General features: G+C 38.7%; 1 protein-coding gene across 3 annotated transcripts in view; it reads left to right on the top strand.

The window, feature by feature from the left end:
* Nucleotides 1–1,841: 1,841 nt before the first annotated feature.
* LOC126202892 (splicing factor, suppressor of white-apricot homolog) overlaps nt 1,842–13,298 on the top strand; it is a 158,858-nt gene continuing 147,401 nt past the window's right edge. Inside the window, exons 1-2 of one of the 3 annotated variants that reach the window (XM_049936965.1) lie at nt 1,842–2,182; nt 10,873–11,042. In XM_049936965.1, coding sequence (XP_049792922.1) covers nt 1,995–2,182; nt 10,873–11,042 — 358 coding nt within the window. In that variant the 5' untranslated portion in view covers nt 1,842–1,994. The remainder of the gene's footprint in view (nt 2,183–10,872; nt 11,043–13,298) is intronic. The other 2 variants (XM_049936962.1, XM_049936964.1) reach the window with 2 other exon arrangements.

The following is a 13,298-nucleotide window of genomic DNA, read 5'->3' as shown; positions in this document are numbered from 1 at the left end:
TATCCCAAAGAGTCAGTGACCACAGAGCACTGTTTGTCGAAGAATCATGTGATGCAGGGTGAATGTACCAGGATCTTGCCATGGATTTCCAAATACTGGAACAATGTTGTTAGAGGGGGCATACCGTAGAAATTCGTACCATGGACGATCTCATCAACAGAGACTGTGGCTGTAACCTTAGCAAGGCTTAGGAACCAGCACTGTGTTTAATGAAGAAGGCTCTCAGCAAACACAACGTTCTGGCGACCAGGGCGGACAGAGCACCTTTGCCAATGCTACCACAGACACTGACCCTAATGTCCCCAAGGTGCTCTTGTGGAGGGAATGGCTCGCAGGGCAGAGGGATATGTTGGCCACACTCCCTCAGGAGTTTAGTTCGCCATCGCTTCTGACTGTGGCGACATGTCTTATGGCCGAAATATTGTGCCTATTGGACACTATGAATAGGCAGCACACTCATGGACTGTTTAGTCAACATGCAAATAAATTCCACTTAATAATCAATCTGAGTGTAAGTATACTACCTTTTTACCTTCAAGTTCCAGCCATATTGCAGTCTGTTTTATTGTAAAATATTAAATACGAGTATGCATAAAATTCACTTTATAAATATAGTAGAGAGCTTGTAATTTAGAAGCGCTATTGAAAATCCATTTTTGGTGCATGGCAAATACAGCACAAATGAGGGAAATTTTAAGATGTTTAGTACTCAGACCTCATACTTTCTTTAATTCAATTTTTTTCCGTAATGCTTCTTTCGTAACGGAGTCTGAGAGCCTCCTAACGCTCATGTTGTACAGTTCAGATGGTTTCATTGCTTTAATTTATCTTCGTCATTCATAAAAACTACAAAATTTGACAAAAGAAATAACGAAACGAAACAATTTTAACATATAAAAAACAACGAATAACAATGACTTCCGGCAACTGAAATTAAGAACGAAAAGCATGACGAAACCGAGTATGATGGATGAGAGCATTACAAGAGCCGCATTGCAGTGTAGTGTGTATCGGTAGGAAATACAGGCGTCAGAAATTTGCTAGGGAGTCATGTAATGAACTACGGACGATGACGTCAGCCGTCAAAACTTTCTTGACGGTGGTATGCCGTGACATGACGTGACGGCCAGTATCGATGCCGCCACTTGAAATCCACTGCTTTATGTTTCGACGGAACGTGACGTGACAGCTTGTGTCAATTGGCCTCGCACGCCTGCTCGCAAGATTCATGCCTTTTAAATTTTTTAAAGTTTTGGCTCTTCATTCCCCTTTGTGGTGAAAGAGCCTTGGGATGGTGATACCCTATGGTAAAAGACGATGTTGGTTGGTTGGTTTGTAGGATTAAAGGGACCAGACTGCGACGGTCATCGGTCCCAAAGACGATGTTGAAAACGATCTATTTTAACGTAACTTCATAACGCTCGAACACAATGTAAACAAATATTTAGGACTGAATGGTTGTAGTAATATTTTACTTACATCGAAAATCGAGCTTAATTTTATTGGGGGGAATAAACAGCCAATAACATATGTAAATTTTTGTGAACAGCCGTCTGGATATGAATCTGCCTGTTCGAAACCAGTTACGGCGCTATTTACGTAAATAAATAGCTTTGTCAATAGTGGCTGGTTGCTGTCTATTCTTTAAAAGACACATCCTGCATTACAGAACTTCCAAGATTCGAATGACCCGCGTTTCGCTAATCGGTCGTCGATAGAGCTTGCTGCCTCCTTTTAAGTTTATTTTCTTTATGTTATTACGTATCGATATTAATAATTGGTCGTACGAAGTAGGCTGATCAGAAAATATTTAATGAAATCCTTCGATATCGTAATTTTAATTTCGATCGCTAAAATTACAGGCTGCAAATCGCCCATTTTCTAACCAGTTTCTGCTATTCTCAAAGCAAGGAGATTACATCGCACTGGTTAAAAACCTCTGACTACATTGGTTGCATTGGGGATTGCAGTATTTTGGACTTAAATCTGTAAAGATGGCTGCTAAAAGGGGAGGTTGGAGTATTAGTGAATCCGGTATTCTTCGGAAAAAAGAAGAGGATGAAGAACTTCTTGTGTTCGGATATTCGTGTAAATTGTTTCGTGACGATGAAAAGGCACTTTTTATTGATCAAGGGAAACATTTGATACCATGGATGGGAGATGAATCGCTGAAAATCGACAGGTAGGAACACTAATAAAATAATTGTAAATAGAACAGTTTCTCATCAGGAAATTATACACTTGTTTGCTGGCGTGTTTGTTACAGTTACCTTTGATATTAGTGTCATCAGTAAGAGGACTTAATGTTGTCTGCACAGTGAGTAGCTAGTCACCGATGTGTTTTATGCAGAAGAAACAAATTGAGTGAACGTTATCTCCTCCTTTTTTAATTCGATCCTGATTTTTACTTTTTATTGACTATCTGGCCAGGATAAGTTTTGTTTTCGCTCCGGTCGATAATGGTAAACGTGAACAACAAATTTAGGGAAATGGTTTATGAATGTCAAGAATTTTTCATGTCATTGGAACTCGTTTCCCCATTACGAGTACCCGATATCTTACTCAAGTGCAAAAGGTTGTTGTTATTTGTTTTCACGTGGTTTGAAACCTATTAATGATAGTGGTTTCAAAAGAAATAAGGTAGATAAGTACTCTTAAGGTTAGAAGAAACAGTTGTGGTTTGTTGTCATCCAACAAGTTTCATTGTGTACCAACACCAATGAACGTATATCGATAATTAGACTTTTCGTTAATCATCCTTTATCGGTGAATAGAAGCGTCCTATTCCACCCGTCTGTTTTGACCCGTAAGGGTTTTGTGGCGTGTGACGTCATTACGGCACACTGTTATGAGTTGGTTGTGTTTGTAGATTTCGTCTTGTTGTGCTTGATAGTGCCCCCTGGTGGTGCGTGTGTATGTGCTTAGTATAGTGTATTGTATTGGGTTTAGTTGAGCCTTGGTGTTTCACGCGTGAAGTCGTTGGCGACAGTGTTTGGAAGTTTTTTCAACGAGTCACAATTTTTCTTTTGCTTATGTGTTTGGTGTTATTTGTTTGTTATTGGCATGTTATTGTTTTGTTGTTTCTAATGTGATAAAACGTTTACTATAAATATATATAATCCGTGTGTGCGGTGAGGGGGGTGGGGTCGGGGTGGCCGATCTAGTTTGCAGTGTCGGAATTTGCTGGAAGTGAGTAATTGGTCGTAACCCCCCCCCCCCCCCCCCCCCCGAGTTGATCTTTTGTTTATTTATGGCGTATTGAATGTGTTTTGATTTATGTAGGTACGTTTGGTTTCTGGATTTTTGAGGTTGTGCTTGTAGTTTTGGTTTTATTTTTCGTAGTAGTAGGTGTTTATTTTTTGATCAGTTGTGGTTGATCTAGGCCTATATAGGTCACCGGAAATGACAGATTCCCATTTTCGTAGTTGTAGGTTTTGGTGTTATGGTATCCTCATCTGTGGTTGACCTATATAGGTGAAGGGTAATGTCAGATTCCAATTTTCGTAGTTTTAGTTGTAGGTATTGCGGTTTTGGTATTGTCACCTGTGGTTGATCTATATAGGTCAAGGGAAGAGTTCTAGCCCTGCAGATTTTTGTTGGTGTTGTGGAATGTTGTAATTTTTTTTTGTGATCGTGTTTTTAAGCTAGCTTGTCCTCACCCTAAAACCCCCAATTTCCCGCAGTTGTCCTGTTGTTTTGATTGTATTTTTGGAGGGAGATATGTATTGTCGTGTTTGTTGCTTTGTGTATATATTAGCGTGGAGTTTTTATTCAGGAATTAAACAAAAAAAAAAAAAATAGCTGTTGAGTTCATTAATTTCCTGTTCTGAGAATGCCTTTGTTAGATCATATTTTTGGCTATTTTACACAAATATTTTACATTTCACTATGACTGGTTTCAGCTACTGCCATCTTCAGATCATAAAGTATTCTGATGTACTATCAACGTCAAACTAAACATGTAGGTACATAGTAAGTGCACTAAACATGTAGGTACATAGTAAGTGCACTTACTATGTACATAGATGTTAAGTTTGACATTAATACTACATCAGAATATTTTATGATCTGAAGATGGCACCAGCCGAAACTGGTCATAGTGAAATGTAAATATTTACATGATAAAGACAGACCTGTAAAAAAAAAAAAAATCTAGAATTAGATATAGATTCTAGATCACAGAGTAGTAATCCCTCTGTCACTGTCTTCTCAAATGATGTGTGTGGCTTGCATATCTTTTTAAGGTTTATTTCCCCAGAATCCAGTCTTCTGGCATTCCAGAGAAGTAGACTGTGCATTCTTTCAGGGAGTAAAATTTCTTATGTAATGGTATTTTACATTTCTAGCTTTTAATTCTTCCTTCACTTTGCTTCACATTCCCTTGTTTTTGTGGTATGACATCATTTCATCACAGAGACCCATATCTTTGACTATGAATGAAGTACAATTTGTCATTTCGTCCTGGTGGTGTTCACTATATATGTCTATAAAAGCGATATAGGGCATACAGTAGGCAGACTACCAAATGCTTAATTTTTGTTTTTAGTCAGTCAAATTATGTACCGAAACAGTGATTATGTACAGGGGTGCTGTAACATGTTGCTTGATAGACTGTTTTGTTGTTTTCATCAGTATAGTCACTCTCTAAAGTCAAAATTAATGCCAGAAATTTCATGAGGCTGGCCATAAGTGTTTCACAAGGGTAAAAGCTATGTACTGAACCCCCTTGCCTTTTTAGTGATTTATGTATGATATATGGGGTCGACAGAAGTGTCCGATCCCACGTGTCGGCTTTGACCCGTGGCGTAAGGGTGTCGTCGTGTGTGACGTCATGACGGCGCGGGGTTTGGTTTGAGTGTGGCTGTCTCCAGTTCTGTTTTATCTTATTTTATTTACTTTTCTGATCTGTTCGTTCTATCCCGTGAGATTTTTTTTTTTTAAAAAAGACAAAAAACACTAATCAGCTACTGAAGCATCTTTATCTTCTATGGGTTGCAGGGGTTACGACCCCTGGGGAGGTGGGTGGGTATTCATGCATGGCTGTCTTCACTTACACATTGTAGCTACGCAAAGCGTCTAAATTTGTTTATATTTAGTTTGCCCCCCCCACCCAAAACACCCCATTTCCCGCGCTTGTCCCGTTAGTGTCATTAGGCTTCTTGTGGAAAGTGTGTGTGTTTGTTTTTGTTTCCGCCATATTTGTGACGTCATGGGTCAAAGCAGACGGGCGGGATCGGACGCTTCCGTATTTCCGATATATGAACATAATATACATTAGAATATTTGTTAGAGATATGTCCATTGTCTAATATGTGTTTCTAAATTTACCTTATGTTTTTAGTTTAAATGTGTTTCTGAATTTACCTTGTGGTTTTAGTTTTCATGGTGCAAAGTGCATTAAATGTGGTAAAGTAAGTTTAAATACAGCATGAGGGTAAACATTAGGCTACGCTGCTGTTCAGTCTGTTGACGCAGCCTTTATGTGGCATTCACATTCATTGGCTTTCCCAACTCGCAACCAAATTATCGCTTTTCAGCGTAACATAGACCTCTTGTTATGCTACAGATCTATCATCATGACCAAAATTCAGGAGGACCTAATATCACATACTAGCCAAAAGCTGCTGCAAGTAACCCTAACTTCAGTAAACAAAAATTTCATTGTGAACATATATCACAGTTGATGTCACAATGAAAGGGAACTTCTGTAAGAAGCAGTAAATAGCTCCCAAGTGTCTTATAAAAATTAATGTAATGCATCTACAGGTTGTGGGTGATAGCCCAAAAATTCCTGAAATTTATTTGAATTATTGCCAAGTGATCATCTCCCTAATTTAAAATTTCTAGTTACCTAAGTTACACTTGTTTGATATGTAGACAGCACATTCACAGTCGGTGCCAATTTGTTTCATTGTTTACAAGCTCAGTTTTTGTGATTCCAGCAGAGACTAAAATGAAAGTTGTTTGTTCTGTATGGAGGATTTAATGGACACTGTGGTTACATACTACAAATTTTTTGAGTTCTAAAGATTCAGTCTTAAGACCCCTTTTCTCTACTTAGCCTACACATTACTTTTACTGCTCATGTCATCGTTTACATCGAATCAGGTGTTCTTAGAGATTCTCTGTCTAGTTTCCATTGCAGTGTGTGTAGTGCGAGTTACATACAATATTAATTTCAGTAAGTAAAGTAGGTATTACAGTAATGTCAGTCATATTAAAATAGTTTCTTATTGCGTAATGTTCCTGCCAAATGGAAGTAATGATACGCAGATGGAAAGACATAGCAGCAGTATCTGAATAATCTGGGGAATGACAAAACGATAATCCAAAACATAAACACTTTACAAAGTTACACAGATATAGTTATTCCCTATTTTTTACATGGCTAAACTCATCTCCATGATACTCATCAACAACAATATTCACAAAGGAGCCAAATAATACACCAGTGTGATTGTGCATCTGCTATCATTAACTTAAGTTAACCTACTTAGCTGGAAAGAAATCGATGTTATCCATCAAACATTACCCATAAAGCAATAAGTCTAAGAACTAATTTTAATGTACTTACTTGTCAAAACATGCATTCACGCAAAAAATCGGAAAAACAGGAAACCATAATACACCACCCAGTAAAAAAAAAAGAACAAACCAAATAGAAATAAAGCATGTGCTACATCTAATTCCCCCCCCCCCCCCAAAATAAACCCTCTACCTTACCCCCCCCCCCCCTGCTCCCTAAAAAAGAAACTATACCCTCCTACCACCCACCAAACATACTAAAATAAAGTTACAAACATTCCTATTCAAATAAACAGAAAACAGATGGAACAAAAATACTAAAAAACATAAAACTTCCTGCTTTGTGTCTGTCTTCCATCCCTCCTAACCCCCTTCCCCACTCCCAACAGAAAAACAAAGAAACTAAGCTACCACATCATATCCAGATCCCAAACTAAAACAGCAAACCGACACCAGCTACCCCCCCCCCCCCCCACCTCCCCCGCCCTTCCAATTCAACAACCAATGTTTGGACTGAACTTCTTCTCTGCGAGTGTTAGAAAACATCAAAACACACAATATCTATTAGGCAAACTCATCTACCAACAGTACTCAATTAAGTGAGCATACAAGGATTCCCAAATGGATATGACACCCAATGTTCCTAATACAATAGTAGTAGTGCATGTCCCAGTCTCCTACTTTCTGAATTGTAGTCTATGATTTACAGTTAATTGATTATATTGTCTTTTCTCCAAATCGCTATATGAAGCAAAATAATCTGGAATATTAGTGAACCACTCCTGAATGAACTCATTAGTTACATCTAACCCAGCAAATACTCTCTTCATACTTTCCCAAGTTACCCTGAAAACAGCCTCAGAACTCCCACCTCCTGAAACAATAATTCACAGCACTTAGGTACCCTCAAATTTCTTGCACTACCCATACTTATTTTGCAAATGCTCACTCTTTTACTTACACAGCCAGCCCATGTCTACCTATGTGCCCTCTATACTTGATAAATACTGAAAACACTTTGCGACAAGCTAAAACCAATTAGTAACTGAACGTTCACCGACACTGGTCTCATGGCCATAAAACCACACAAGTGAGCGATAACAACAGTAATGCATCAGGTAAATGGAATTGCATTTTGCCAGTCTAGATATGTCAAACGTGTGTCCACATCGGACAGACCACCACAGGAAATGATCCTGATAGCATCAAGTAAAATCAACGCTTGTCCGAGGAGCATACGGGAAGTTGTTGAAGATTGACTATAGAATGATACAAGATCACTTACATAAAATTTTCATCTGGTGGGATGAATGACAGCTGGACCGAAATGTAGAAATATGTAAGTTACTGGGGGTGATTACAGAAAACAAACCCATGAAGTTCAGATATGGCATTAATAGTGTCTGCTTGACACAGTCAAATTGTTTAAATATCTGGGCATAACATAGCAGAGTGATAAGAAATGGAACAAGCATGTGAGGATTGCAGTAGGGTTTATTGGACGAATTTTAGGAAAGTGTGTTTCATCTGTAGAGAAGGCTACATATAGGACACTAGTGCGAGCTGTTCTTGAGTACTGTTAGATTGTTTCGGATCTGCACCAGGTTGGATTAAAGGAAGACATTGAATCAGTTTGGAGACAGGCTGCTATGTTTGTTACCGATGGGTTTGAACAACATGCAAGTATTGTGGAGGTGCTTTGGGAACTCAAATGGGCCCCCCTCCCCCTCCCGTAGGGAAGACAACATTCTTTTCGAGGAACACTATTGAGAAAATTTAGAAAACTGGTATTTGAAGCTGACTGCGGAACAATTCTACTGTCGCTAACGTGTAATCCGCATAAGGACAATGAAGGTAAGATAAAAGAAATTATGGCTAATATATAGGTATATAGACAATAGCTTTTCTCCCGCTCTATCTGCGAATGGAACATGTAAGAAAAGGAGAAACTTTGACAGTTGTCAGAAGCTTTCCACAATTGTGAAACTTGACATAATGAGGAAAAACACTGTTTTCGTACGACATCATACGTGACAGGTCAAAGCCAATTTTTAGTACTGAATGCTGCAGTTGACCCATCTCTGAGGAGCATAGTAGGAATATCACTTCATAGTTTGGAAAGCCTGGAGCAAAATTTTGACTTTAGGTAGTGTACCCACCTTCTTCATTAATATTGTCTGTGGGTCAGGTTGATGTAGGTTGGATTTAGGTGTACAATGACCGTATTCTTAGAGTGAAACAATTTCCGTGAGTTTTGCAGAGCAAAATTTTAGCTCCCATAATGGTAACAGATTTGTATTGTGTCACAATGAGTGAAAAGCTGATACAAAGGATTACAGTGAAACCCCTACTTTACGATTTTCTGCAGTCCAAAACACAGAATTGAGGAAAATGCAGAATCGAGGGAAAAAACCCAAAATATGAGCAAAAACACATGCAATTGGCATATAGGATTAAGAATTGCAGTCCTCTCCAATAAAATCTGTCTAAGCGAAGTAAATTAAGTGTACAATACAATATTTATACAATAATTTGGGGTAATGGATTTCATTAGTTTTAAAAAAAAGTCATAGATGTGCAACAGAAAGTAAAAAAAAAACTTGTCAAAAAATTGAAATTGGTATGTGGGTACAAGGTAATTGAGCATGTTTTCTGACATGCCACAACTACAGATTAAATGTTCAAAACACATGTTTTTGTGAGATCATCCTTTGTGCTCACTCAGAAAAAAGGCAAAAATTGATGAACATGATGAATTAAACCAAGAACATCACAGCAGCGAAGTGTCTAAACTGTAACCGTAAATGTGGACATATGCTTAATTACATATTTTGCCACCATTTTTATTATTGTTTAACGCTTTTCTTATGAGCTGCACTTAAAGTGTTACTTTAGACTTGATTAGGGAAACAGAGACGTGAAAAAATGATTTTACTTCCTCAGTTGATATTACAAGCTTATTAGAAGTTGGCTCAGTGAATTTCTGTACACTGTGTAAAATGAAAATTTGAAAGCGAGCTCAGATGCTGCAGTTTCACTTCATGCCCTGTATCACTGCTGCCAATCTTTACGATCTGCAGTGTGTGATGTGTGTGGTGCAAAGTATATACACGAGTAGTTTATGTTGTTGTTGCAACTGTATCATGTCAGATTTGAAAATGAAAGTCTTTAAAACATGCAATCGCCAAACCCTTGTTCTATTTCTGTGTAGCACATCATCTGCATGTAAAGTATATTTCCAGCACTTCAAAATGCTTTCACCCCTACCTGCATCCCTGTCACTGAAGGGCCACACCCTCTCTCCACACAGCCAGCAGGTGAGCTCATTTCACATGTGTTAGTGTGGTGTGCTTGTTGCACTGGCTATTGGGTGACTTAATAAGTCACCAGCCAATAAGAGTTCACTAGCCAGAAATGGGTGATGTCTCCTTGATTATGACCAACCATATTCTTCAAGACTTTGTGTTTGAATTTGACAATAGATATTGTTGCTGAATACAGTACATGCAAAACGATGAGACAGAGTTATAAGTGGTGCAAATATAGGTGGCAGGTGGGCCCCTTCATCACGTATTTGCTAAGTCTGGAACACTTAGCATTGACTGTCTTGTTTTTCCATTACCGCTGCAACCTAGCAGTTGTATCAAGATTGTGCAGTTAAGCTAAATGTTGCAAATTGTGTTGCCAACACTTTGGATTATGTCGGCATTTCTTCTCTCTCATCTCCTCTCTGTACGACAGCCTAAAACATTCCCTTAATTCCGCTGCCACCCGTGGTGCGAACCATCTGTCTTTCGAGCCGATTACAACTTGTTCAGTCACATCAAATGTCAATAGGAAGAAAATGGACAAAGTCAAGCAAGACTTCAAATAAGAACTTATAATGGAGGTAAACCCTGTTAGGAAGAAATGTAAAATCGGGGAATTTTTGTCATTGATCTTAAGGGTTTTTCATAGGGGCTACGAATTTATGTCTAGATTCTCAAAAAACGTTAAATTGAAGTTCCACTGTATATCCCACCAATTTTGTGTGGTTATAGACAACTCTTTAACATTTCTGGTTCTGCACTTTTACTTTAAGAAAGAGAAACTTTGCTTCATGTTCTTTGTTGTCATCATGTGTAGTAATTAGAATATTGACATTTATTCTGTTCTACAATGAGTTATGCAGATTTTGTTTCTCCTCCATGCAAATGATTTTTCATGTAATATGTAAAGGAAAGCAGTGCTTTACAAAGCATCGTACTATTGGTAGCCCTTAACTTCCTCCGATCTTTGTATTCACATGTCTCCTAATAAATAATTAGCGGATGTGTTGGATGAAATTGTGATAATTTACAATCCCAGGTATGATGGTCGTGGGGCTCTCATGGATCTGAAGCTGTATGAACCTCCACCAGGTGGCTATGATGCAGCTTTAGGCATGTCAGAAGCAGAGCGTCGTGTGGAACAGCTCTGTGATGAAGAACGTTACAGGGCACTGCAGCATAATGAGGAAGAGGAGGCACTCTACCAAGGTAAAAAGAATCTCTCTCTCTCTCTCTCTCTCTCTCTCTCTCTCTCTCTCTCTCTCTCACACACACACACACACACACACACACACACACACACACACGCTGCCATGCACACAGCCAGAAATATTTGTGGGTAATTGCTAATGATATTAGATTGTTGAAATGTATATAGCAACTTAACGTGTTTGTGAGCATTGACTGAAATAAACTTCAAAGACAAGTAGAATACAAGGGTAGTCTGAAAAGTACAGTGGCCTGACAGTGAAATTCAAGATTTATGTTCCAAAAACCTTTTATTTTTAAACAGTTGTAACATCAGTGCACTTCATTCAGCAGTGCTACGGTGACATAATTGCATCTCTGTAATGTTCCACTGGAACTGTTGCAAAATGTTAGTCTACAATTGCAGTCTCCTCTGGGTGAAAAATGCAAGGAAGATTTCATTTTGGGAAGAGGTGAGAGTCTGAGGGAACCAAATCTGGGAAAATGGGGCAGATGTTCCAACATTTCAGGTCCCCCCTGTTTTCGCATTGCTAAACGCTTCTGTTGGCGTTTGCATTGTTTTTTTTTTGAAAGGTGGTGTTCTTTTTTCCCTTACAAACCAGAGCTCTCTCACTATTTTTTTTTTTTTTTTCTGCTCATACAGATACATTGGAACAGTTGTTGTCAAACAGTCCCCCGCAGGCCGCAAGCGGTCCGAATCAAGTTTTCATGCAGCATGCAGTTCTCAGCTGTGTTTTATAAGAATACGGTTGTAGTAACCAACAGCAGAGTCCAAAAACTTAGGCTAATATTAAGAGCAGCTTAAGTATGTGTTTTTCTTACTCAGCAGCAAACAAAACTACTTCCAGAGGCAGTGATGTTTTGAGATGTGCTTAATTGACATGGTGAATTCGGCCGTGAGCTAAGTAAAATTGATGCTTATCTCAGAGGAAGAGAGGTTAGAGGTATGTAGCGTGACCGCTGCGGGGTTAATAGAAGTGAGAGGGGGAATATTTTATTGTTTGTCTTCCAGTGCTGACAATTCATGAATGTGTGCAACTAACACTGATCAGCTACTGTAGTATGAATGTCAAACGGAAATATCCTGCATCTATGAATGCACAGGATAGAGATGGTCACCTTCAAATGTGGTACATTTGTAGCAAGTAATATGAAATCGAATTTGGATTGCTGCAACATAGTAAAAGAAAAATGTCATTCAAATCATTTAGGAAACACTTGTGCTTGTGTCTGATATTGCAGTCATTGTTATTAATTAATATAATGTACTAATTTATGTAGGTTACCACTTAATAGTAAGACTGGCAGGGAAAGTTTTGGTAAAGCAGCAAGGACAGGAAAAGAGGATCGTGCATAATTTTTCCTCCTGACCAGCACTGCTGCCTGCCGAATAGTAGTCGGACAGGATCAACTTAACCTACACTTTTTCGCCTTTTTTCATACCAGATCTCCAGTTGCTTTCTAGTTCACCTTTATCTCTCCCTGCCGAATAGTAGTTGGATATATATATATATATATATATATATATATATATATATATATATATATATATATATATATATATATATTAATAGAGGGAAACATTCCACGTGGGAAAAATATATCTAAAAACAAAGATGATGTGACTTACCAAACGAAAGCACTGGCACGTCGATAGACACACAAACATACACACAAAATTCAAGCTTTCGCAACAAACTGTTGCCTCCTCAGGAAAGAGGGAAGGAGAGGGAAAGACGAAAGGATGTGGGTTTTAAGGGACAGGGTAAGGAGTCATTCCAATCCCGGGAGCGGAAAGACTTACCTTAGGGGGGAAAAAAGGAAAAAAGGACGGGTATACACTCGCGCACACACACACATATCCATCCACACATATACAGACACAAGCAGACATATTTAGCTTGTGTCTGTATATGTGTGGATGGATATGTGTGTGTGTGTGTGCGCGAGTGTATACCCGTCCTTTTTTCCTTTTTTTCCCCCTAAGGTAAGTCTTTCCGCTCCCGGGATTGGAATGACTCCTTACCTTGTCCCTTAAAACCCACATCCTTTCGTCTTTCCCTCTCCTTCCCTCTTTACTGAGGAGGCAACAGTTTGTTGCGAAAGCTTGAATTTTGTGTGTATGTTTGTGTTTGTTTGTGTGTCTATCGACGTGCCAGCTCTTTCGTTTGGTAAGTCACATCATCTTTGTTTTTATATATTGTGTTGCCGATATATATATCGGCAACACAACCACCTAACCTTTATGCACATCGT

Source organism: Schistocerca nitens, chromosome 9, assembly GCF_023898315.1.
Source record: "Schistocerca nitens isolate TAMUIC-IGC-003100 chromosome 9, iqSchNite1.1, whole genome shotgun sequence".
NCBI lineage: Eukaryota > Metazoa > Arthropoda > Insecta > Orthoptera > Acrididae > Schistocerca > Schistocerca nitens.
This window is presented reverse-complemented; position numbering and strand designations above follow the sequence as displayed.